A 22,190-nucleotide genomic window follows, 5' to 3' on the forward strand; every position below is an offset into this window, starting at 1 on the left:
TTTCTTCTGTTTCTTCTGTTTCTTCTGTTTCTTCTGTTTCTTCTGTTTCTTCTGTTTCTTCTATTGGTTAATGTCTTTTGAATACTCATATACTGCGTCGTGGGACTATTACCCGTGTTGAAATCACTCCTGTATTGGTTTTGTATAAGTCCAGGTCGTGTATTGCGTTTAAACGGTTTCACTCTACTTTCTCTTTCTTTCTTTCTTTCTCTGCTTTGCTTATTAGTTGGGAACTTTCTACAGTATGCAGTTTATTATATCTGTGTGATGCTTTGGATTGGATGATACCCTGGGTATTTAATATTTTCTGTGTTCAAGTGAGGGATAAGATGGCATGGCATGGTGGTCTAAGTCTACTATTTTTGTTTGGGGGGTTGTTTTGCAGGGAGCCATGGTTTGGTGTACGGAGTACTGGGTATATATGTATGGGTGGGTTGGATTCTTGGATGGTCTGGTCTTTCTGATGGATATGTATTACTTACTTCTCTCATCGAGCGATGAACGAGCTGAATGTGATCCTTTTATCTGGCATCGTTGTTGACTGTTCATGTATGGCTATGTGAAAGCGAACGGGCTAGAACTAGTCACTAGTGGATGTGTATATGGCTAATCGTTTGATGATTACAGAGTGGAATAATATTGAATAATCAACCAACTCCGAGCAATTTCCCAGGCAAATCACCCAAATCACACCATACAATAATACCATGCACGCAATCACAATAAAGCACTAACCACAACAATAACACAAGAATACAGACCAACAGCAAGGTATCATCATAAGCGCAAGCCAATCAGTCAACGCTGAAACAGCTCGCTCCCGCTATGCAGACAACCAGAAACAAATCATGTCATCAGAACCACACTTTTGCGCGTTCCGTTGCAGTGGCCAGAATCAACGCCGCTAGATACGCCAGAACAAGAATCAAAGGGTATAATACCATCAAAGGGGAAGCCGGTCCCATCACTTCTTGAACATGTAGTGGCCGTACAGACCGCCCACGTCGCCCACAGCCACCGGGATCTTGCGCATGCCCCACCAGCGCGCGCCCATCTTCCAGGACCGCGCGCCATCATCGGGGGTCACCTCGGGCATCGAGGATTTCTCCCGCACGTACCAGCCCCGACGGCCCAGCTCCCGCACCGCCCAGCCGGGCGAGGTGCGCGCGTTCCGAGACCGTTCCCGCAGCGGAGCGATCAGCTTGTCGCTGAACTCGATGACCTGCAGCGGGTAGCTCTGGGGAGTCAGAATCACGCACGAGTTCGGGTTGAAGATGGTGCCGATCGTCAGTTGGTTGGCCTTGTTCAGGTCCAGATAGCAGAGCGTGGACGGGACCCACGGCTCGGAGATTGACTCCCCGTCCACCGGTCGGGGCGGGACAAAGAACGTGTTGAGATCCTGACCAGTGAGCTCGCAGGAACTCAAGCCCAGCTCTTCCAGGTGCTTCGTCAGAGGGAGCAAGGCTTTGGTGTGGGCCGAAGTGACCTTGGCCCCGCCAAGGTTCAGAGAGCGAAGCGTGGTGGGCAGGTTGGGAAGAAGCGCCTCCACATTCTCCTCCTCCAGGAGCCGCGACCGGGTGGGATCCGTCAACAAGTTCAGGAACACCAGCGAGTCCCGAACGGCGGGATGAGTGGACAGAAACTCGACCACCCGGGAGCCCCGCAGACGGCTGCACCGGGACAAACTCAGGTGAGTGATCTTGGCGGACTCGGGAATAGAAAACAGAGCGTCCTCGCTGATCTGCGTGTGGGTAACATCGAGGTGGGTAAGGTTGACCAGACGAGGCAGAAGAATCTCAAAAGCCGCCGCAGGCAGACTGCTGCACTCGTGAAGCGACACACGTCGCAAGTTCGGCAGGGTCAGCGGAAGACCAGGGGGGCCGGAAATCAGAGACTCCAGGAAGAGGCTGGAGAAGGACTGCGAAGAGCAACCGCAAAAGTCGACCGCAAACAGGTTCGGAAGCCCGGTGAACAACTTCTGAAGGACCTCCAAGCTGATATCGCCCTCGACATGCTCCTGGAGCAAGCATTCCTTCAGGTTGGGCAGCAGCTCCAAGCACTGCAGGAGGGTCTTGGAGGTGAGATTCTGAATTTCCGCGTTCATCTGCTTGGTGCGTCCCAGTCCAACCGAGGTAAAGTGCGAAAAGTCCAGACGGCGCACCAAGGTGCCCAAGGCAGGATAGCGAGCGATGTGGTTGAGCGCTTTGGAGAAGATGATGGAGTGGGGAAAGGTCATGTTCCGGTACAACACACTCAGGGTGGCCGCGTGCAATGTCTTGGAGGTCAGCAGGCACGAAATCAGGTCGACATTCCGAGGAGTATATCCGTTAGGGGGGACATCGAGTGCGAGCATGGAAATCAAATAATCTGCAAATTGTTAGCGAGGCCAAGATTCACCAGAACCCTACTTACCAAGAACCTCCGGGGGAAGTCTTTCCAGGGCAGATGTGCCAGCAGCCGGCTTCTGCTCCACTTCCACCTCTTGCGGTTCTTCCTGCACCTGCACCTGCACCTGCAGTTGCTTCTCCTCGACCGGCAACGGCTTGCTCGGTGGGGAGACCACCGGTGGCGTCGAATCCCAGGCCCAGCCGCGTGCCTGCATGTTGCCTAGACCGCGGAGATCGCTGTAGCTTCGACTCAGACTCTTGCCGCCCAGCCGGATCTGCTTCCAGCCTAGAAAGCCGCCACATGGGCAACAGAAGTCGGGCTGCATCTCGAGAGGGTTGCGTTTGGGGGGTTCCTGGGGAGACTGGTCCTGATCCAAATGGGTATCAACGAAGGATTGTGCAATGCCTATGACGTGTGAGTGACCGGCGATGACACCATTTATATCCCAACAAATACGTACCATCCACGTCCTCCTTGATGGAGCCGAAGGACTCCCGACGACGGCTGCTGGACCGCGAGTTCTGGGAGGAAGAGCAGGCGGACGAATGAGGGGAGGCAGTACGGGAACCGTCGGTAGGCGAAGTGTCACCAGACGGGTCGGTAGGGTATCTCGACTGGGGTTGCTTCTGGATGGACAGCGGGATGGGGGTGGCGGCCGACATGATGAAGGGACTGCTCTATATAGGAGGGCCGGTCCCGAGATGGTGATGTGGTGAGGTGGCAGGAGGATCAGGAGAGCACGCACACACAGACCGGGAGCAGAGTTGGAAGAAAGAGGGAGGAAAAAGGAAAAAGCTTTTTTTCTTTCCCCGGATTCCACCCAAGCACCCCTGGCTGTAATCTGCGCTAGAAAAGTGCCAAAGAGGGGCGACGGAGCAGTTGTTTGCTGTTAGTCACAGAATCCGCGGCGGATGGACCGAGGCCGCGCCCCGAGGCGGGCACGCTATTGGCAAGCAGGAGATCCGAGCTGGTGGACAGGGAATTGATTCGCTGTAGCTGGATGATCCGGTGGAGCGGGCAGAGAGCTATGCACTGTACTTAACAGGGCTGATCGTAGATCCAGACGGAGTGGTTTAGAGGAAGCGAAACAAGGTGTGAAAGGCACGAGGGGAACGAAGGGGAAAAAAATAGGTGAGGGCGCGGAATGGAAGGCGACTGCACGCCGACGTCAATTTTTATTAAGTAAGGCGAACCAGCAGGGTTTGCCAGCAGCCCTGACACGCCCCGAGTGGAGGCGGAAGCCCAGCGAAGGAAACAAGCCCATGGATCCCGGCACATGGACCACCCCCAGCGGCGAATCGTACCTCTTGCCTGCCAAAAGTCCTGGCTGGTTCCTCCGTTCTGAAGGAACAATCAACAATCCTTTGACCGTTGATCGATCGGCCTCCGCTGCGGATTGGTTGCTTTTTCTATTCCGAGCCACTAATTCCTACTATTTTAATCGCCTCGGGGGCGATCCCGGCCCAAGTTTATCAATCAGTCGGTCGGAAATCACCGTGTCGGGGTGTTACTGATAATGATGATGCTCTTCCCGTTTCAATCACCCCGGTGAAGGGCCATTAGCATCTGGCGCCCCTGCTGGTGGTGACTCTCTCCGCCTGGTTGCTGGCATCCTATGGAGGATTTCCATTAGTCGCAGAAAGCGATGATTCGATGGCGGGCGTCATGGCGCCATGGCCGGGTCTTGCTCGATCGGGATCACCGCCTGCATTCTATGACATAATGGAAAACCGCCGCCCTGGCCCCGTGACCCCCCCGTGACTACCCCGACGGAGCGGGATCTCCTGACGCCGAGTCCGAGGCGCCGACCATCGGGAGTTCCACTTGGATCCTCCGGAGGATTCCGCAGTACACAGTAGTACCATAATCCCTTAGGACATACTCCGTAGTAGTATCTGAGTCGCAAGTGAGGCTAGTGTTTGGCCAGGCCAGTCATCCATCTCGTATATCGATTAAGCGAGCAATCATATGCATTACCCCAGACTGCACGCACCCCTGACCACGGCATATTCCTTACCTAACAATTACTACTTGCCCGCCCGCCATTTGCTCCGGGCGGGGTCCCGTGATCCTGCGGAGAACGCTAGTGCTGTCACTCGCTCTCCTCCCCTCCTCCTCTGCCCTCGTCATCCATGGCCTTTGGCCCCCTCGATCCAAAGATCATGGAACTCAATCCCACCCCGTCTCCCCTCTTTCAGGGTGAAGAAGCAGGGGAACCAGGCCACTGGCCGAGAACCCACCGAATCCTTCCGGTCAACTGACTCAGTCCCGGCCGATACGCAGCCGAGTAACCGACGGGGAGGACTGACAGGCAGGCTCCTTCATGCATGCTGGATCCTTGCGGGGTAAGGTCGATAGACAGGGAACTAGTGGGTGGTAGGCACACTAGCTGGGAGCTACCTTAGCTAAGGGGGCGAATTTCCACAGCTCTCCATCTCGGGATTCTCCCTTATTGGCAGGACGATCCAACTCGACTTTTTTGCGGGGGTGATCTAACCCCAAGCAATGGTTTGGAAAAGCATATCGTATCTTTAGGACTGCCATTTGAGGCGAAACAGCCAAGCCTTCCGGGCGATCCTTGCAACCACTCTTTCAGACATTCTGGGCTTCACTCATGGGATCTCCAGTCATAAGTTGGAGTCATGCAACTGAGTCTTCCCCAGAGCCCCGCAGTTTGCATCTCCGCGGTCTCACCATGTTGTGCCATCTCGACGCAATAGCGAATGCCACACATGAAGCTACACCGCTAACTGCGAGGGGCATGACTATGCGTATGACGTATATAGAACATGGCAGATAGGCTAATGCCGTCCTTCCTTCTACCCAGTTCGTAGCATTCTCAACGGACAGTGAATCAAGCAGAGATGTGTACGCAGCAAAATGAGTATCTAGAACCTTGTGAATCACCCAATATCTGGAGCAGCATCCAATTCCAGCAATAGTTCGGTCCAACTCAAGGCTTGGCCGCAGGTTAGCCTACCTCGCATAAGCTTGACTCCCACCCCGTCGGGGATCCCAATGTTTGGCTTGGCCAGGATCGATAACCTGGTCAGCGCAGTCTTGGCTTCCCCTTGCAGTCACCACCAGCCTCGTCATTGGAATTCCCATGTCGTTGATGTCGGTCGGGTTGGTAACCGTCTGCACCGTACAGTATCCATCACGTAAATCTACATCCCTGTGAAACACGCGTCGACCAGGGATCCCAGCCCGGGAGGGTCATCGTTACCGTCGACCGTTACAGACCCCGGCCGCCAAGAACGATCCCCGGCCAATGTCTTGGCTGGCCGACCCCAGCAAGCGAGCATGTTCGCGCTTCCCCACCTTTTATTGGTCTGGCCCTCGTAGTTGCGTTTGCTTCCACTTTCGGTCGCTCCCTGGATACTTCCTGGAATTGAATCCGATGGGTAGCCGATGAGGAGGAAGCCAGGGGTCGTCCCTTCGGACTACCGTGCAATAGCCATGGTCACAAGGTTTGATGCTCACGCCAGTATGACACCACTTGACACCACTGCCATCACTGCCATCACCTCATGGTTTGGTCCGATGCAGTGATCCATGGTTGGTTGGATGGTCCGTGGAGATTGGCTGATGTGGCGGGCGTCCATAGGCGAGGAATGGCATAAGGCTGAGTGGGGATACATCATCCACGCTGTGGTTGTTGTGCTGCAGTAGGGGCATAAGTATGGAGTACACTTGTTCAAAGTCCGGTCGACTAGGCTAGGTGGGCAACATAACAACCAAGCAAGAGAAGGTGATTAAGCGAGCACACTGGCCAGGATATGGCGGGTATCTTGGGCGTAGGTCGATGGTCAGGCGATATGAACCCCTTTTCACCCCTGCCTGCCGCCGTCGCTTAATGTATTTTCTTTGTTGACAACGTCACGCATAGTGCCTTACTACAAGCACAACCACTAGTACCCCGTACACTACTCCGTAATTTGAAACCAGATGCCTATGATAATCCGCCAGTATTAAAAAATAGCATCGTGATAAAAGATTGGTTTCACTGACTCGTGCTGCAGACATGGGCCAGCCCGTCGAGTGACAACTCCGATGGGTGATTCAACCCACCAATGAACATGCATTTCTTACAGTACCGTCCAGATGGTTGTTTTTGTATCATATGTCCTCGCTGGCCTTCTAGATACACTGGATAAGCACCTACTATAGGGGCTGGTTACTGTATACTCCGCTGTCGGAGATAAGCTGTCGGAAAATTGCAGACGAGACGGACCAAAAGTGCAATTGCCGACAGCCTTAACCCACGAGCTGCTCACCAATTCCTTCTCCCTATCCAATCTTTAAAGCCGCCGGAGATACGACTCACTACTCTCGGAAGCGTTGTATCCCTATGGATAGTCCGAGTTCCGTGTTGGCTGAGCCCCCGCGTCGGCGCAGAAGACCAGCTGTGTAGGTCTCAACTTCCGTGTATGCACGTGGACTAACACAGACACAGCTCCTGCTCCCTTTGTAGGAGTCGGAAAATTCGATGTAATCGGCAATTGCCCTGTAGCAACTGCGTGCGTACGCGGAATGAAAATTGCGTGTATGCGAACCAGGCTTCTCCGATTCAACGGAAACGTCTCAGCCAGGTAACCGAGGTGTCAACTCTACAGCCCCAACAGGCTCTCCGTATCGATAGAGACCCTAGTTCCAACGGACCTCCATGCCAGAGCCAGCAGTCCGACTTTTTAATAAACAGTCCCGTCATTGTGTCTCCCGTCTCCACTCAGCAGCCTACCGAGGTCGAGGCCCTGAAAAGCAGAATCAAGCACCTCGAAGAGCAGCTGGCTAAGGCACAGAAGCCTACACTGTCAAGGTTCCGCTCCAATATAGAAACATCCACGGCCTGTATCACCAAAAGGCTTCACGTTCAATATGAGAGCGCCTCCGGTCGTCCAGCGGCTATCACTCGCGGAATCATGAACAAGACACGTCTGTTGGGCCAAAGCTACTGGATTAGTGGTCTCGCTACCCTAGTAAGTTATGTCGCTCACTGAGGAGTAATGGCTGACCACCTAGCTTCGAGACCTCTTCCAAACGGTAGAGCCGTACCTCCTACAAGAGACATCAAAGATGTTTTCTGGCTTTTACAGATGCAAGGCTTTGGCACGGACAATCAAAGCAAGGCGAGCACCCAAGTGGCCGACACCACCAAGCGTGGACCTACCGCCAAAGGATCTGGCAGACAAGCTCGTCGAGTGCTACTTTCAAACAACAGAAACGATTTATCCCGTCATACATGTTCCCAGCTTCCGGACGGAATATGACGCTGTGTGGGCATCGGACAGCGAACCTAGGATGGCCTTCGTTGTTCAACTAAAGCTCATGCTTGCGATCGGAGCTACCACGTATGACCAGCAATTCTCTTTGCGCCCCTTGGCATATCAATGGGTGTACGAGGCTCAAACCTGGCTTGCAGAGCCGGATTTCAAGTCACGGCTTACCATCCAATCTCTACAGATACACATTCTGCTCTTGATTGCCCGGGAAGCCACAGGTATCGGTCCGACCTTGGTCTGGATTTCCACTGGCGAACTTCTTCGAACAGCCGTGAACATGGGATTACACAGGGATCCCAAACATCTACCACACGCTACTCTCCTGACTGCAGAGATGCGCCGAAGGCTATGGAACACGATCTTAGAGGTCTGCCTACAATCGAGCCTAACCTCCGGCGGACCCCCAATGATAACCCTAGATGACTTTGATGCCGACCCTCCAGGTAACTTCAACGACGAACAACTCATGACAGCGAACCCAGAACCAAGCCCAGACACAACATTCACCCGCATATCTATCGCCATAGCCCTCCGTAAAACACTCCCACTCCGTCTCACCATCATCAAATTCCTCAACGACCTGAGCTCCCACGGAACCTACGACGAAACCCTCCGCCTCGACACACAGCTCCGAACATCCTACAAAGAACTCTACCAGACTCTCCAAATCTACACCTCCTGCACCAGTCCCCCTCCATTCGCCATCCGCGCCGTAGACGTCCTCATACAACGCTACCTCTCCTCCCTCCACCTCCCCTACTTCGCCCTATCCCTGCACGACGCACCCTACGCCTTCTCCCGAAAAGTCGTCGTCGAAACAGCCCTCAAAATCTGGCGGTCCACCTACCAATCCTCTTCCTCTTCCCCTACATCAGAAGCATTCACCCGTTTCGTCACCTCCGGAGCGGGCCTCTTCCGCACCACCACCGTGCAAGCCAGCACCGTCATCGCCACCGAACTTCGATTCCAACTCCAAGAAGACCACCAAAGTCTCGACCCCGTCCCCCTCCGTCCGGATCTCGTCCGCGTCCTGGAAGAATCCAAAACCTGGACCCTCCAATGTATGGAGTCGGGGGAAACCAATACGAAAGGATACCTGCTTACGCATGCGCTCGTGGCACAAGTCCAGGGCTTGATGCGCGGGGTCACTGAGCAAGAGATGCATGATATATTGGTCAAGACGGCAGATGAAGGTGTCCAGACGTGTCTGCGGATTCTGGAGGGGAAGGCGTCGGAAGGACAAGCTGACTATACGGATGACGCGGGTTGTTTGACTCCGTCGAACTTTACGCCTGATCTGCAAGAGGACTTTGATTTTGATTTGTTGGTGAGGATCATCCACTTGCACTAGAATGCTGTTTGGTGACTAACGGTAATAGATGCCCGGCGCGATTCTCAACTCTGGTGATGCGGAGCTAATGAACTGGATGTTTTGCGATAATGCCGTGCAAGAGACGTACGGATTGTGATTGTTTTTCATCAGATACCATCTGTCATTCTATCTATTCTCGCTGTATCTTATCGGAGCAAGTCCATTCATGCAGAATGTTGGTGCCAGCAGGGTTGCAGGGAAGAAAGCAGAACCTCCGAGCTACTGAAGAACTCTGCCCACTCCTCCATCACATCCTATACTCCAGCCACCGTGACGTATTTCGCTCCGCGTTGAGGATGACTATAAACCATCCTGCCCGGTCGGCGAGGGATTTGGCGCCCGCGGCTCTCCCATCTACCTAGAGCCAAAGCTGATCCTCAGTTGATAAATTCCTTACGGACTCCCGATTGCTTCCCAACATATCACCCTCATATTTTCTATTACCCGACAACTCGAAGATCAGGGTATCCCAAGCGTCGCGGCATCTTATGGTCCCACAGTCAGAGCAATGGGTCCCACGTTACATTATGCAACAGACCGCAGGCTCAAGCCCTGGTACAGTCTACCAGACCCAGGCCTTGCCCGAGGAGATCTACGGCAGCTAGCTATTGAGTCTGCCCTATTCTCCGGTTATCTAAGCGATGTTCTCTCGGCCGCGGAGCACCCTTCTAGTGCTAGGCTCCAGGAGCACAAAGACGTAATCCAGCAGGTCTCTGAGGGATACAGAGACAGGGGCAGCACCGTTGCAGTGTGGTGGGTGAATTCTCCCGCCATCTGACCCATTACGGAGACTAACGCAGTAGCTATTCTGAAGGGGCGCTCTCCCCGAGATCCTTCTACTACGGATGCAGCAGGCATCGGAGATTTGGGGGGTCCGATGGCCAAACTAAGTCCGTAAGAGATTCCGCACATGGATCCGGTTATCACCGATCTCGTGTCGGGTGATGCGCTACGGTTCATCAAAATATACCAAGATCTGGGCCTCATTCACGCCCAAGCAGCCGAGTTTAACAGACACGTATACAACCATTGCTCCCGAAGTACGGAAGGCTCTTGGGACTGGCTAAGCGGGACTGGGCCTCTCGGTTTGAGCATCTCCGGGTTCACCTGGGGCGCGCATTGGTCGCGTACCTGGCTGGGAATCGGCTGGAAGAAGCCCGGCAGCGATGGGAAGAAGTACGAGGCCCTGCCCGATACTGTGAGCAGCACGGCAAGGTTACGGGGGTTTGTCGAGATGCTGATCCAATATTCTCTGTGTGACATCGCTGCTCGACGGGGGAATATGAATGAAGCACATCAATTTCTCCGAGACGCGAAGGCCCGGTTTGCCCGCATCGGACGAGAGCACTGGTGGACCTGTTTGGGCACCGCCCAGTTGGATCTCTACACGCAGTCACTCTGCCAGCATGACCTGATATCGGGGATCGCCTCGTGAAGTCAAGGCCGTCTGGTCCTTCCTGTCTTAAGTGACTGGCGGCAGAGACTAGCAATGCGCGAAGCTTTCAAGGAGATCCATCGAGATGACAAGACCAAATCACGGTTCTGATCAGACCCGCAGTGCACAGGTAGCATGGTTGACCCATTCATTACCGACCAGGATTCATCCGTCGGTCTTTATAAGCGCCTCATGATCACTCTGATTGTTCTGTCAATGATTCCATATACAAGCAACCGCACGTCACCACCACATACACCATCCTCTGCGAGGCTACCGACACGGTGAAGCCCCGTCACCAGACCCAGTACAGAACAAAACTCAGTCTAGTAGTACCGCACTTCCCGCCCCTATGCTTGTGACTGAGAGATCCACTTCTCCAGATGCCCGCCGGCCGTCATCCCCGTTTCATCCAAGACCGTCATCGGATCCGCATGCACGAAGCAGGCAAATACTGTACCGCTCCCTATCACCCGAGGCGACTCGATGCACACAGGATCGCAACCCCCCCTGGCACCGATGCCTCTTCGCCAGCTTCGGCAGCATATTTCCGACAAAGACCGTGATCTCATTCTCGCCGGGCTCCACCGGCACAAAGCGCGCACTGGCCCCGATGGCAGCGCTCCCCTTTTGGTCGGTCGATTGGAGGTCCGCGATCTCCAACCCACTCCGCCCACCTGCATCCTCTTGGATGAAGAGCGTCAGGAGGCCAAAGTCCTGGTGCGCGGGGTTTCTCTCCCCGCCCCCGACCCGGGGGTAGTGATGCAGCGCGATCGTATCATCCCCGGAGAGATGGTAGTGTGGGAGGGAAAAGCGCAGATCGAGGGCTTGGGAGAGCGACTCGAGCAGTGCGGGGATGAATTGGTTCATCTCCTATCACCCCCGGAGTCAGATTGAATATATAGATTCCCCTGAAGGCAAACCCAGATCGAATTCGTCATTTCCACATACTTGGTACAACATCGACACGGCGGGGTACCTGTCCAGCTCCTCTCTGGCGACATAGAGACTCTCCTTGGGAATCCGACTCCCCCGAACCGTTTCACCTTCGAACCCGGAAAAAGAAGACACGTGCCTTTTCCGCTCCGGCGGTTGGTTGAAAAACCCTTTGGCCTGTAGGAAGAAATACCGTCAGGATTGACGGCACCGGCCCGAAGGGGGATCTCCCCCGGCTGAATAGATGGATAGATAGATAGATAGATAGATAGATCAACCTACAAACCCGAAACAACCATCCTTCACCTGGGCCGAGAGTCCATGGTTCCGTAGCCGAACGGCCCCATACCGCTGGAGGAGTTCCTTCACGTGAGGCTCTTTGCCTTGGCGAAACAAAATAAAGTCAATTGCCGGAAAGACCGCGCGGGTGGATGGGGAGGACACCATGGTTCGATGCATGGTGAATGGTTGGGGGAAGAGGGAAATCGAACCTCCTCTCCATCGTGGAGATTACCTAGCCTGACCCCACGTTTTCCTTGTCAGCATCATTCCCCCGGGCTTACAGCTCAGCGTGGGGCGGAGGTGTTTGCCGCCTGAGGCCGCTATTCATGCCTGACTGCGTATCACAGCCCCAGGCATCCGAAGCGCCTGAGTTTCTTACAACAAAAGAAGCATCCAGTCAGAAGACTTCAAGAGTCTAAGGACTCTATCACGTCTCCGAAATGCAGTATCTAATTCAGATCTATAACCCAAGCTCTATTCTCTTCAAACCCTCCCCTCTACCTGATTAAACTGAAATAGCGAGCAAAGGTATTCAGATTGTATTACGTGTGAGAAGAAGACCTCCTGAAAAGGCTCACCCTTCACTGCCACGATGCGATGCCTGAGGCTTGATATCTACTACTACGAACCTGTTGCTAAATAATACAACAAGCAAGGCACAACATATAACCTTCACCACAAGAACACCTCCCTCAAAGGAATCTCACCTCCCCAACACCCTCCTCAAACACCTCATCTCCTCCCTCCTCTCCCCCACCCCTCTCCCCACCCGACTCCCCCCAAAACTCACCATCCTCGCCGTCCCATCCGCCTGAATCAAAAAATGCTCCTTGGTGATATTCCCATGCAACAATCCCAACTCATGATACCGCTGCAACACGCCTCGACAGGCCTCGAAATCCACCCCCGACGGCCGTCCCTCGCCCACCTTCTGCAAGACGAACCCCATGACCCGGCCGTTTTCATTCAAATGGCCCCGGAATTCCGGCGCAAGGTGGAGGATGTTATTGTTCTTCAGGAGACGGTAGATCATGGTCTCGGTTTCGAGTTCGGTGATGTTGATTAGGTTGAATTTGGTGTAGCAGGTGGAGGTGGCGATGGAGGGGGGCAGGGCGGTGCGGATGGCGGTGCTGAGAGTGAGGGGGTCTTCCCAGTTCGGGCAGTGGATGTGCGTGGGGTGCCATAGGAAGGACCTTTTCACGCCTGGCCAGTGTTCGAAGGTGTATTTGAAGTGGTGGTCGGGTTTGGTGCGGTAGGCTCGGGCTGCGTTGTGGGTGCCGAAGGCGGAGAGATGGGGGATGGGGATGTTGATTTCTGTTTTGGGGGGGTAGGTGGTGGGTGCAACGCTTATGTATTTGATTTGGTCGTGGAGTTGGACGCGGTAGATGATTTCTTTGGTGGTGGCGTCTTGGTGCTTCGTGAGGACGCGGATGGGGTCTTTGTGATGGGGGGATTTGCGGGAGGGCATGTTTATCGGGGTATTAGGGTAGTGTGGCTGGTGGTGAGGGGATGAGGGTGAGGATGAAGTGGAATAAGTGATCGTGGCAAGCATCTCAAGCTCCTTTATAGGTCAGAACGCGAGTGATGTTCCCTACTTTGGTAGGAGTTTCGCGTGTGGAGGAATTCGACGAGATGTAGGCATTCTTCATGCAGGTACGGTCGCGGGATATGAAGTCTGGAAAAGGCCCTGCTTTGATCCTGCTGAATTCTTTTCACTTTCTATGCCTGTGGCTAGCTCTTCCATCTTCTGAATTCACTCCATCGAGATGATCAGTCACCAAGTCAGTCAGCTTATCACTCTTATTCTCAAACTCACCATCTTCCTAGACTCACTTACAGCCTCATATCTCAATTGAGTAGGTATATGCCTTCCTATTGACTCGATCATGAACTATAGTACAATGTTTTAATCTGTGATTCATAATATATCTCGTACATGGCACACAGTATAAACAGCTAGAAGAGGTAGAGCTTGACCATTATAGTCTACTCGCAAGCAACATTTGTTTTGAATACTCCTTTGATCTATGTATCCTTTTCCTGGCATGCAATAACCTTAACATATTAATTCATCTAAACAGTGACACTACATAATAACTAACGCGAACCATATCTGCCGAATGACTGTTCGGTTAAATCTGCTCGGCTTTTCAAAGTTGGGTATGCACTTCAGGTTTGCTGTGATGGATGTGGAGTCGTGGTCTGAACTGTCAAGAAGCAGATTCGGAGAACGTTTTCGCGGTCGTGGTTCAGGTCTCCCGGAAGGTGGAGGAACTTCAGAGTAGATTGGATTGGGGAACTAGTCAGGAGGTGAAGTTCATTGAATTGAGTAGTAGCTAGTATCAGCGTATAAATTATAATCCAATATTGCGAGTACTTAATCCTAATAACGCGATTGGCCCTCTACCATCACCTCCCATTCTAGTTGACTAACAGTATATGGGGTGGCTCTATCAATTCTTTGTGACAATATAAGAAGTACTGCATGAGCTAATAATCACAGAAAATTTTGGAGCTAGGCCTATCTCCCTTTATTGTTCTATCCAGACTTTGTCCGGAGCTGCTGTCTTTCTTTCGGGGTGTGTGAGGTGATTTCTACATTCTTATATCGAATATAAAACCCCAGAATATGTTCTTTCTCGTGTGCCTATTTATCCCTTTAGTTTATAATACATTATCCCTGCTTCTTAATGGGCGGTACAATGATAAGACATTATATAAGTACTATTCTATCGCTTATTACTAACCAACGCCCGATCGGCGAATACAGTATTATCTACGGAATTTAACGATCATTGATGTTTGAAGTGTACCTGTGCTGATGCGTATGCCGCAGAAGCTATGAAACCATCAGGCAGCCCACCACATCATGATACTAGCCCGAAAATAGTCTTATATTAAGCTGGAAGATCCGATAGATTGTAATATGTGATCATCAATCCCTTGGAGCCCATAGGTCACTCGGAAGGAGGCTCTCTGGACAGCCCAAGTAGTATTTGATATGACGATTCTCTCATGTCAGTTGACCAAGCCCATTTTTCCACCTTCTCCCTATATATACTTCCCATCTCCTTTCTCCATATCCTTCCACTTCCGAACCAAGCAATGTCATTCACAAACCATCGATACAGAAACCCGCCTTCCCATCCCACACCACCAACAATGCTTGACACCTTCCACCCCTTTCCGAATCTTCCGACCGAACTTCGCTTGTATATCTGGTCTCTATCTCTCCTCAACATCGGCGATAGGATCGTCATTGCCACATGCCGTCGACATCACCGAGAGGGCCGCTATTCCTGGTACTTTTGCGCCAAGCTGCCAGCTCAGCTACATGCCAGTCGCGAAGCTCGCCAAGAGGCCCTTCGCGTCTACACCCCTCACTTTCGCATTGAGCCTACAGTGAACTCTGCACCGCGCTCTTATGTTTATTTGGCTCCTGAGCGCGATATTGTTCGCCTAAATCAAAATGCACTGCTACATATCGGTGAGGCAGACCTGAAGATTCTGCGTCGGGTCATTCTCGACATCAACTACAACCCAAAACTCTTAAAGCTTCCCTGGATAGCTCTAAGGAAAATGGAGCGGTTAGAAAAGCTTGACTTGCTCATCTGGCAAACGTCCGGGCATCAGATACACCACAGTAAACGGGAGATTGTACTCAACATCCGGCAGCAATTTGTTGCATTCTTAAGGTACAATCCGCGGTGGAACATGCCGGAGGTTAGGTTCGCATGTAATTAGTTGTCGGAAATTGTCTGGGGCTCCTTATCGTTCTGATGATGAGTTTTGCTGGCTCTACTGAGGCTTTGAAGAACTTTTGTCTTATAACCATATAGTAAGTGGTTGATTGCGCATAGATTAGTGCGGGTTATCTGTTCTATATGTTTGGACGGGAATTAAGGAAGAACGAGGCCAGACATGCTAGGAGACAGCTAGTGTTTTGAATTTCTGTAAGACATACATCAACCTCCCTTGGAGTATAATCGTACGGAGTCATGGTCTTCAGCATAAGACGCGTTGGCAATATACTGTTCTCTTGGATACAGCTATGACCTCAGAATGCATCTTATTGTTGGTAAAACCAGTGATATCTATCCTTTTACACTCACATCCACCCACTAAACTCTGGCTGTATTCAGCTGAACAGCTCCTCAATTAACTAGTTAGGGCTGTTATCCTGACTAAGCAGCGCAAGTCACATGCCCGATAGCTCTATCACGTGCCTCTATCATCACGATTGATTGCGGAACTTCGTACTTTTCTCGAGCTCCCACCTCCCCACATCCACGCAAACACTTCGTGTCTCTGAAGGCCCTGTCCTTCTGATTCTCCCGTGGGATTTTTGCCTCCCGATGGGTGGATCTCTAGACGCCGCCCTGGACAGTGGACGCTGTCGAGATCCCTGACGATGGCACCTCCGAGCGGGTCGGCGGCATACAAGAAGAAAGATGGCACCCTGACCATAGCTCAGGACAGCCAGTCGATCTCTTGGATCCCGGCGGCTGGTGGTGCAGCTGGGACAATCACACTTCCAGTTGCTCAGATTACGAGTGCGTCGTGGTCTCCAGCTTGCCTCGCCCGGGCGCTACTGTTACTGACGACGGGAAATAGATTTACAACAGACCCCCGCGAGTAATCCGAAAGTGATGCTGAAGATCTTCGTCCTCCCTCCGAATGCCCCCGCCAACTCCCCCGAACAATACGTTTTCTCCTTTACAGCTGGAGCGAATGCCCGTCCCGAAGCAGATGCCATCCGAGATGCCCTCAGTGCGGCGATCCAGGCGGCGAAAAATGCCCAGAATCCCCCCGTCAAAGAAGGCGTGTCTCCTGCGATGGCCATAGCGAATGCGGTGTCGTCGGCCGGAAAAGTGAAGAATCCGTGGGATGATGACAAACGGCTTCAAGGGGACGTGGAATTGCAACAGTCGCTGCTCAAGTCGAATCCGGTCCTCCAGCGCATGTTTATGGAGTCGCTACATACCAAGCCGGATACGCTGTCAGCTGGACAGTTCATGACGCAGTTCTGGTCGACTCGACTCCATCTTTTGCGCGCGCATGCCATCGAGCGGTCGCAGTCGCGCGGGTCCTACAATGTGCTGTCGACGCTGAAGCCGCGGGTGGAGGACAGTGTGACAAAGTTGAATATTAGCAAGGAGCAGATTCAGCTGATCTTCAGCCAGCATCCCCTCGTGAAGCGGGTGTACGATGAGAACGTGCCCAAGCTCAGCGAGCAGCAGTTTTGGTCTCGGTTTTTTCAAAGTCGGCTGTTCAAGAAACTTCGCGGCGAGCGCATCTCGGAAACGGATCCGACTGATATGATTCTGGACAAGTACCTCAAGGCAGACGAGTCGGGCAATCTGCCACGCGACGCGCATGTTCCACATTTTCTGGATTTGGCCGGAAATGAAGTGAACAACAGCCAGCGGCAGGGCAACCGACCCGATGTCGACATGCGCCCATCCTCAGTGGAGAAGGTGCCTATTATCCGCACGCTCAACAGTCTGAGTGAGAAAATCATGGCGAACGTTGCATCAGCTGACGGGGAGGCGCACACGGGCGCGGAAGACGGGACATACAACGAGCTGCAGCTGCGCGATCTACGCGGAGATGAGGAACAGAATCGTATCCTCCTCAACGTCAAGGACCAGAGTCGCTTTTTCTCGTCGCAGAATAAGTCCGCCGAAGACGAACAGAATAAGCTGTTCGCCCAGCAGGATCCCAGTAAGATACTCGCAAACCTCCGCGGGGATCTAGGACGAAATTTGCCGGAGGGCGGAACCGCGCCGCTAGGAAAGCTGGTCGAGCCTCAGGAGGACGACGATGAGGATCAACAGAAGTTTGTCAATGTCGTTGGCTCCAGGCCTAATTTGAAGCGCGCGTCTACCCAAATCCTCGAGGCGATCCGCGACCGTCGCAGCCAAACCGAGGGATCTTCTTCTACCGGCACATACGGTCTATCGCCTACTCTGTACGACCGTTTAACTCTGACACACGCCACGACGACCGAGTTTTTGCATCAATTCTGGCAGGCGTTTTTGTCCGGGAATGCGGATCGTGCGGGGGAGGTGGCTTCGCTCGTCGAGTCGCTGAACCGAGCGATGGAGCGCATCAAATCGGTGGCGCAAGACGCAGAGGCCGAGCGCCAGGTGGAGGTCGGTCGACTCAAACAACATGCGCGAGAAATGCTAGAGAGGACTGGGAGGAAGCTCAAGATCAACCTGGCCGGTGTGGCTGGGGGCGAGCAGACGGTCAATCGACTGCTGGGACCGACCATCCGGGCGTTGGAAACGGCGTTGGCGAAGTACAACCAGGCGCTGGCAGAAGAAATGAAGGAAATGCCGGCGGGATGATTGGCGACTATGTATGATAGAATAGACATAAATGACTGTTAACGATTTATATATTCCTCTGTACTCTGTAGACGTCGGCATGCCGAGCCCTCCGCTCTCCGCCCTCCGCCTCGGCCCGCCCTTCACGCGACGTGTCCCTCACTTCCCTCATGCAACTGCAGCGCTAACCACCACAAACGCCCACCTCTAACGCCCACCTCATGCTCTAGTCACCACTTCTCCACCAGGTGCAATCACCTCCGAATCTGATCCGCCTAAATCCAGGAAATTTCCACCAACAACCCGAAGATGATAACCTCCGGGCTCACCAACGCCCCCATCTCCAAATCCTTCCTCATCTACACCATCGCCTCCTCGGTGGCCCTCGCCATCTTCGACCTGAAGCACCTGACCCATATCCAGGTCGTGCCGCACATCTGGCAATATGGACAGTTCTGGCGCATGCTAGTGTGGCAGGAAGCCGGGTTCGCCAATTCCACCGAGGCGCTGTTCGCCGCAATGCTAGTGTATCATCTACGGGTTGTAGAGCGCGCGTGGGGAACGAGGAAATTCGCCGTACGTGTCTCTCTTTCCCATATGCATATCTCCATATGATTCTTAGTGCACGCTAATCCTAATGATGGTGTGGATAGACATTCCTCTTAACAACACTCCCCTACACGACCCTCCTCCCACCCCTCCTCCTCATCCTCGTCGTCCGACCCCTCACCCTAGGAAAACTGAACTACCTCCCCTCCGGGCCCGTGGCCACTCTCTTCGCCCTATTGGCGCAATACCACGCCTCCATCCCCCATACCTTCCGCTACCGGATTTCTACATCCTCCGCTTCTCCGTCGTCGTCTACGAAAGACCAGCCCCAACAGACGGGTAAATTCCTGACCCTCTCGCTATCGGATAAATCGACCACGTATCTGGTCGCTGCGCAGCTGGCTCTGTCTCAGTTCCCGGCTATGGTGCTTCCCGCTGCCGTGGGATGGCTGGTTGGGGTGGCCTGGCGGATGGAGTTCTTGCCTGGGTCTGGACGGTGGAGGGTTCCGGCGTGGGTGGTGGGGGAGAAGGAGAGGAGAGTTGTTGCTGGAGCTGGGAGTGGAGAAAGTGGTCGATATGAGGATCTGAGGAGGAGACTGGAAGGGGAGGCGATGGCTGCGTCGGCGTCGGCGAGCTCGTCGGCTGCGGGTGCGTCAGGAGAGGGATTGGGACAGCGAAGGAGGAATGGAGGGGCTTAGATATGTTCCTTGGTTACTTGTAGGTAACTAAGGGAGATGAAAATTTCATTCGTGTTTTCTAGAGGGGAGTAGGCGTCATAGATTTTAAGGCGTTCAAAGGCATATTTGGGAGAAGGTATTTGTTATGGCCCCATATGCTAGTAGTATACGACAGATTTGGCTATTGCTTTGTCTTCTCACTTGTTCATTACAATCTCGTTGGTTCCATCAATGATTGGACTGTAGTTCATGTAGGATGCCCGGGTAGCCGATAGGAACAGGCCAGCGGTCAAAATTTTTAAATCTAGAACTTTGAAGGCAGCTGAATTGCCTGGAGATGAGATATAAATAGGATGCGAAAATGTGATCGTTTAAACGAAAACCAAGTGATCTATGGATGCTCTACTTCGTAGAATATAGCTACTCTTAGTGAGATAGACGAAGAGGATCCTTCTGAGTGTCAAAGCTGAGTCTGCGGGGTACGTCAAGCTCATCTAGATACTTGGTAAAAGACGCATCTGATTGGTTGTTCCCTTTCTTTCTCTAACCTCTTCCCCAAGGCCCCTTATACTTCGTATTTCGTACCGACTATTCATGGATCGATCCAAGCCCAGGCTGTGCGGGTCCTACTTCCAAGCCTTCAGGGCCATCTGATCCACATGGCGGTTTCAAGGTTAAGCCTCCGCGCTTTGACAATTCCCACGTGACTCTTATCGGACAAATTAGCGGTCGTAACCGGCAGAATCTAGCCAGCTGAACTCCTCATCTTCAGTCAGCTGTTATCGTCTCCTATTGTTCTTCTGCAACTACGAGCTTTACACTATACCGATAAATTCATGCAAACCCACACTCTTTTCCAGTACATGCATACAACCAACCACAAATAGGACATGACCGTTACCATCTCAATCAATGGTCCCCACTCCCAGCTCTCCTAGCTCGTTCCTTCGGTATGGCTTGTCCCGCCGGTTTGGCCTCCGCCGGCGCCTCCTTCAGGGTCTCTTCATATGCAGTGTGACCTGGACGATTGTGGAGGTGCTTTATATCCATCACCGGGCTTCGACTATGGTCCAAGTTGGGAACCGTCCCTCGCACCAATCTGAGCGGCTATTCATCGCGAGCATGCACTGGAACAACGAAGCAATCCTGCGCAGCCATTGGAACGATGCGGTCATAGAGCTAGCCAAGGCCTTTGGTCCTGATAATGTTTTCGTGAGCGTTTTTGAGAGTGGAAGCTGGGATGATACCAAGGGGGCCCTCCGAGAGCTTGACGCTGGGCTGGACCGACTCGGCGTGCGGCGCAACATCACCTTGTCGGATACAACTCATGAGGATGAGATATCCGCTCGTCCTCGGGAAGGCTGGATCGATACACCCCGCCATAAGAAGGAACTAAGGCGCATACCTTATCTTGCGCGCCTACGTAATTTGACCTTGCAGCCGCTGGAGGAGCTGTCGCAGCAAGGCATTACGTTCGACAAGATACTGTTCCTTAACGATGTCGTCTTTACGGTATGTCTGGATTGTCATGACTATGCTAATACCGAATCTACGATATCTCGGCTCATTAAGGACTACTCATAGGTTGATGATGTGACCACATTACTCGGTACGAATGACGGTTTCTACGCTGCCGCTTGCTCACTAGATTTCTCGAAACCGCCTCTATACTATGACACATTCGCCTTGCGCGATTCAAATGGCGATGAGCAGGTGATGCAGAAGTGGCCATACTTTCGCTCCGCGGCTTCGCGCAATGCGCTACTTGCCCTGTCTCCTGTGCCCGTCAAGAGTTGCTGGAATGGAATGGGTCAGTGACTCTTTTCACATGCCTCTTTCGCCCTGCATTGACTGATAGACTATCGCAGTTGCTATGCCTGTGGAGCCCTTTGTATCCACCACCCCTCTGCGATTCCGAGCTATCTCTGATTCCCTTGCGCTTTCACACCTCGAGGGTTCCGAGTGCTGCTTGATTCACGCAGATAATCCTCTTTCCCAACAGCAAGGGGTCTACCTAAACCCAAAAGTCCGTGTCGGTTATAACCCCGCAGCATACGAAGCTGTCCATCCTACAGGGGCCTGGTTGTCGCTACAACATGTGTCATTGGCTCTCTGGGAGAATAGATTTCGACGTTGGCTTACAACACCATTATTCAAAAAGCTGGTCGTCCGCAGAAGAATTGCTCGTTGGCAAGACGATCATGGCGACGAGCGAGAACCCGGCGATTTCTGCCTAATCAATGAGATGCAAGTGCTCGTCTTCAATGGTTGGGCGCATGTTTGAGGCCTGGCCGCCTGATCGGGGACGATTCCTACGTCTCCTTCAGCTAGTGTCCGTAATTATTGATTTGGGGTAACCTGAAAGCATCACCTACACCCGGCCACTATCTCTATCGCTACCCCCTATCTCTTGGAACTGCGCATATATTCATTAGTGGCGGTGGGATGAACTAGTTATGGACTATTGGCAACAAGGCTCAGACAGGCAGAGGAAAGAGCCAAATACAGCCGTTCGGCAACAAGTAACGAACAGCTACGTTAAGCGCCAGTTCAATCCCTTGGTTTGCAGGGATCTTTGTCTCAGGTCAATGATATGCTTCTTTGCGGGCCCGCGGCGCTAATGCGTGGTTCTTATCCGTATCTGACCGGCGCGACCAGCCTTCCCTTCAATCCCGTGCAGGGGAAAGTGCTCGAGTTACACTTAAGCTGGTCCTACAGTTTCGTTCCACTTCATCTGCTAGGGGCTAGTTTTGACGTGGGCACTATCCGTTGGTCAATTTGTCCGTCATGGGCCAGGACCTGGTGGCATTGCTTCAGCTAGCTACACCATTTCCCCAAGCGCTAATCCTCTGGCGGGTACAAGGGTGTGGAGGCCAATCATTCTCCGAGTCACAGTCCTACGTTACGCGCCAGTGACTTAGTAAATTAGATTAATGC

At 52.9% G+C, this 22,190-nt stretch overlaps 10 protein-coding genes across 10 annotated transcripts; 7 read left to right on the forward strand and 3 right to left on the reverse strand.

Moving 5' to 3' along the window:
* Positions 1–964: 964 nt before the first annotated feature.
* BO80DRAFT_458010 (Leucine Rich Repeat domain protein) lies at positions 965–3,050 on the reverse strand (the record flags this gene model as incomplete). Its single annotated transcript, XM_025722259.1, has 3 exons — positions 965–2,367; positions 2,413–2,793; positions 2,849–3,050. 3 exons carry the CDS (start codon positions 3,048–3,050, stop codon positions 965–967), a joined length of 1,986 nt encoding a protein of 661 aa, XP_025571885.1.
* A 1,245-nt stretch (positions 3,051–4,295) lies between these two features.
* On the forward strand, positions 4,296–4,870 carry BO80DRAFT_186234 (uncharacterized protein). The gene has a single exon (XM_025714074.1). The coding sequence runs from the start codon at positions 4,357–4,359 to the stop codon at positions 4,735–4,737; it is 381 nt and encodes a 126-aa protein (XP_025571886.1). The 5' UTR covers positions 4,296–4,356; the 3' UTR covers positions 4,738–4,870.
* A 1,395-nt stretch (positions 4,871–6,265) lies between these two features.
* Positions 6,266–9,222, forward strand: BO80DRAFT_467616 (putative C6 transcription factor). The gene is made up of 4 exons (XM_025722873.1): positions 6,266–6,798; positions 6,845–7,367; positions 7,411–8,997; positions 9,050–9,222. The coding sequence occupies exons 1-4, from the start codon at positions 6,740–6,742 to the stop codon at positions 9,137–9,139; spliced, it is 2,259 nt and encodes a 752-aa protein (XP_025571887.1). The 5' UTR covers positions 6,266–6,739; the 3' UTR covers positions 9,140–9,222.
* Positions 9,223–9,952: 730 nt separating this feature from the next.
* BO80DRAFT_437622 (uncharacterized protein) lies at positions 9,953–10,477 on the forward strand (the record flags this gene model as incomplete). The annotated part of the gene is made up of 1 exon (XM_025721009.1): positions 9,953–10,477. The coding sequence occupies one exon, from the start codon at positions 9,953–9,955 to the stop codon at positions 10,475–10,477; it is 525 nt and encodes a 174-aa protein (XP_025571888.1).
* Positions 10,478–10,655: 178 nt separating this feature from the next.
* BO80DRAFT_428040 (uncharacterized protein) lies at positions 10,656–11,706 on the reverse strand. The gene has a single exon (XM_025720160.1). The coding sequence runs from the start codon at positions 11,345–11,347 to the stop codon at positions 10,886–10,888; it is 462 nt and encodes a 153-aa protein (XP_025571889.1). The 5' UTR covers positions 11,348–11,706; the 3' UTR covers positions 10,656–10,885.
* Positions 11,707–12,276: 570 nt separating this feature from the next.
* BO80DRAFT_481876 (uncharacterized protein) lies at positions 12,277–13,163 on the reverse strand (the record flags this gene model as incomplete). The annotated part of the gene is made up of 2 exons (XM_025723389.1): positions 12,277–12,324; positions 12,486–13,163. 2 exons carry the CDS (start codon positions 13,161–13,163, stop codon positions 12,277–12,279), a joined length of 726 nt encoding a protein of 241 aa, XP_025571890.1.
* A 1,694-nt stretch (positions 13,164–14,857) lies between these two features.
* Positions 14,858–15,439, forward strand: BO80DRAFT_448180 (2EXR domain-containing protein; the record flags this gene model as incomplete). Its single annotated transcript, XM_025721651.1, has 1 exon — positions 14,858–15,439. The coding sequence occupies one exon, from the start codon at positions 14,858–14,860 to the stop codon at positions 15,437–15,439; it is 582 nt and encodes a 193-aa protein (XP_025571891.1).
* Positions 15,440–15,975: 536 nt separating this feature from the next.
* On the forward strand, positions 15,976–18,096 carry BO80DRAFT_389189 (TFIIH subunit TFB1 family protein). Its single transcript, XM_025717106.1, has 2 exons — positions 15,976–16,248; positions 16,310–18,096. Exons 1-2 carry the CDS (start codon positions 16,107–16,109, stop codon positions 18,046–18,048), a joined length of 1,881 nt encoding a protein of 626 aa, XP_025571892.1. The 5' UTR covers positions 15,976–16,106; the 3' UTR covers positions 18,049–18,096.
* A 116-nt stretch (positions 18,097–18,212) lies between these two features.
* On the forward strand, positions 18,213–19,426 carry dscB. The gene is made up of 2 exons (XM_025724433.1): positions 18,213–18,603; positions 18,681–19,426. Exons 1-2 carry the CDS (start codon positions 18,337–18,339, stop codon positions 19,272–19,274), a joined length of 861 nt encoding a protein of 286 aa, XP_025571893.1. The 5' UTR covers positions 18,213–18,336; the 3' UTR covers positions 19,275–19,426.
* A 739-nt stretch (positions 19,427–20,165) lies between these two features.
* On the forward strand, positions 20,166–21,537 carry BO80DRAFT_448183 (glycosyltransferase family 69 protein; the record flags this gene model as incomplete). The annotated part of the gene is made up of 3 exons (XM_025721652.1): positions 20,166–20,765; positions 20,838–21,063; positions 21,122–21,537. The coding sequence occupies 3 exons, from the start codon at positions 20,166–20,168 to the stop codon at positions 21,535–21,537; spliced, it is 1,242 nt and encodes a 413-aa protein (XP_025571894.1).
* Between the last annotated feature and the right edge of the window lie 653 nt (positions 21,538–22,190).

The sequence above is a fragment of the Aspergillus ibericus genome (genome assembly GCF_003184845.1).
Source record: "Aspergillus ibericus CBS 121593 unplaced genomic scaffold BO80scaffold_43, whole genome shotgun sequence".
NCBI classification, from domain to species: Eukaryota; Fungi; Ascomycota; class Eurotiomycetes; order Eurotiales; family Aspergillaceae; genus Aspergillus; species Aspergillus ibericus.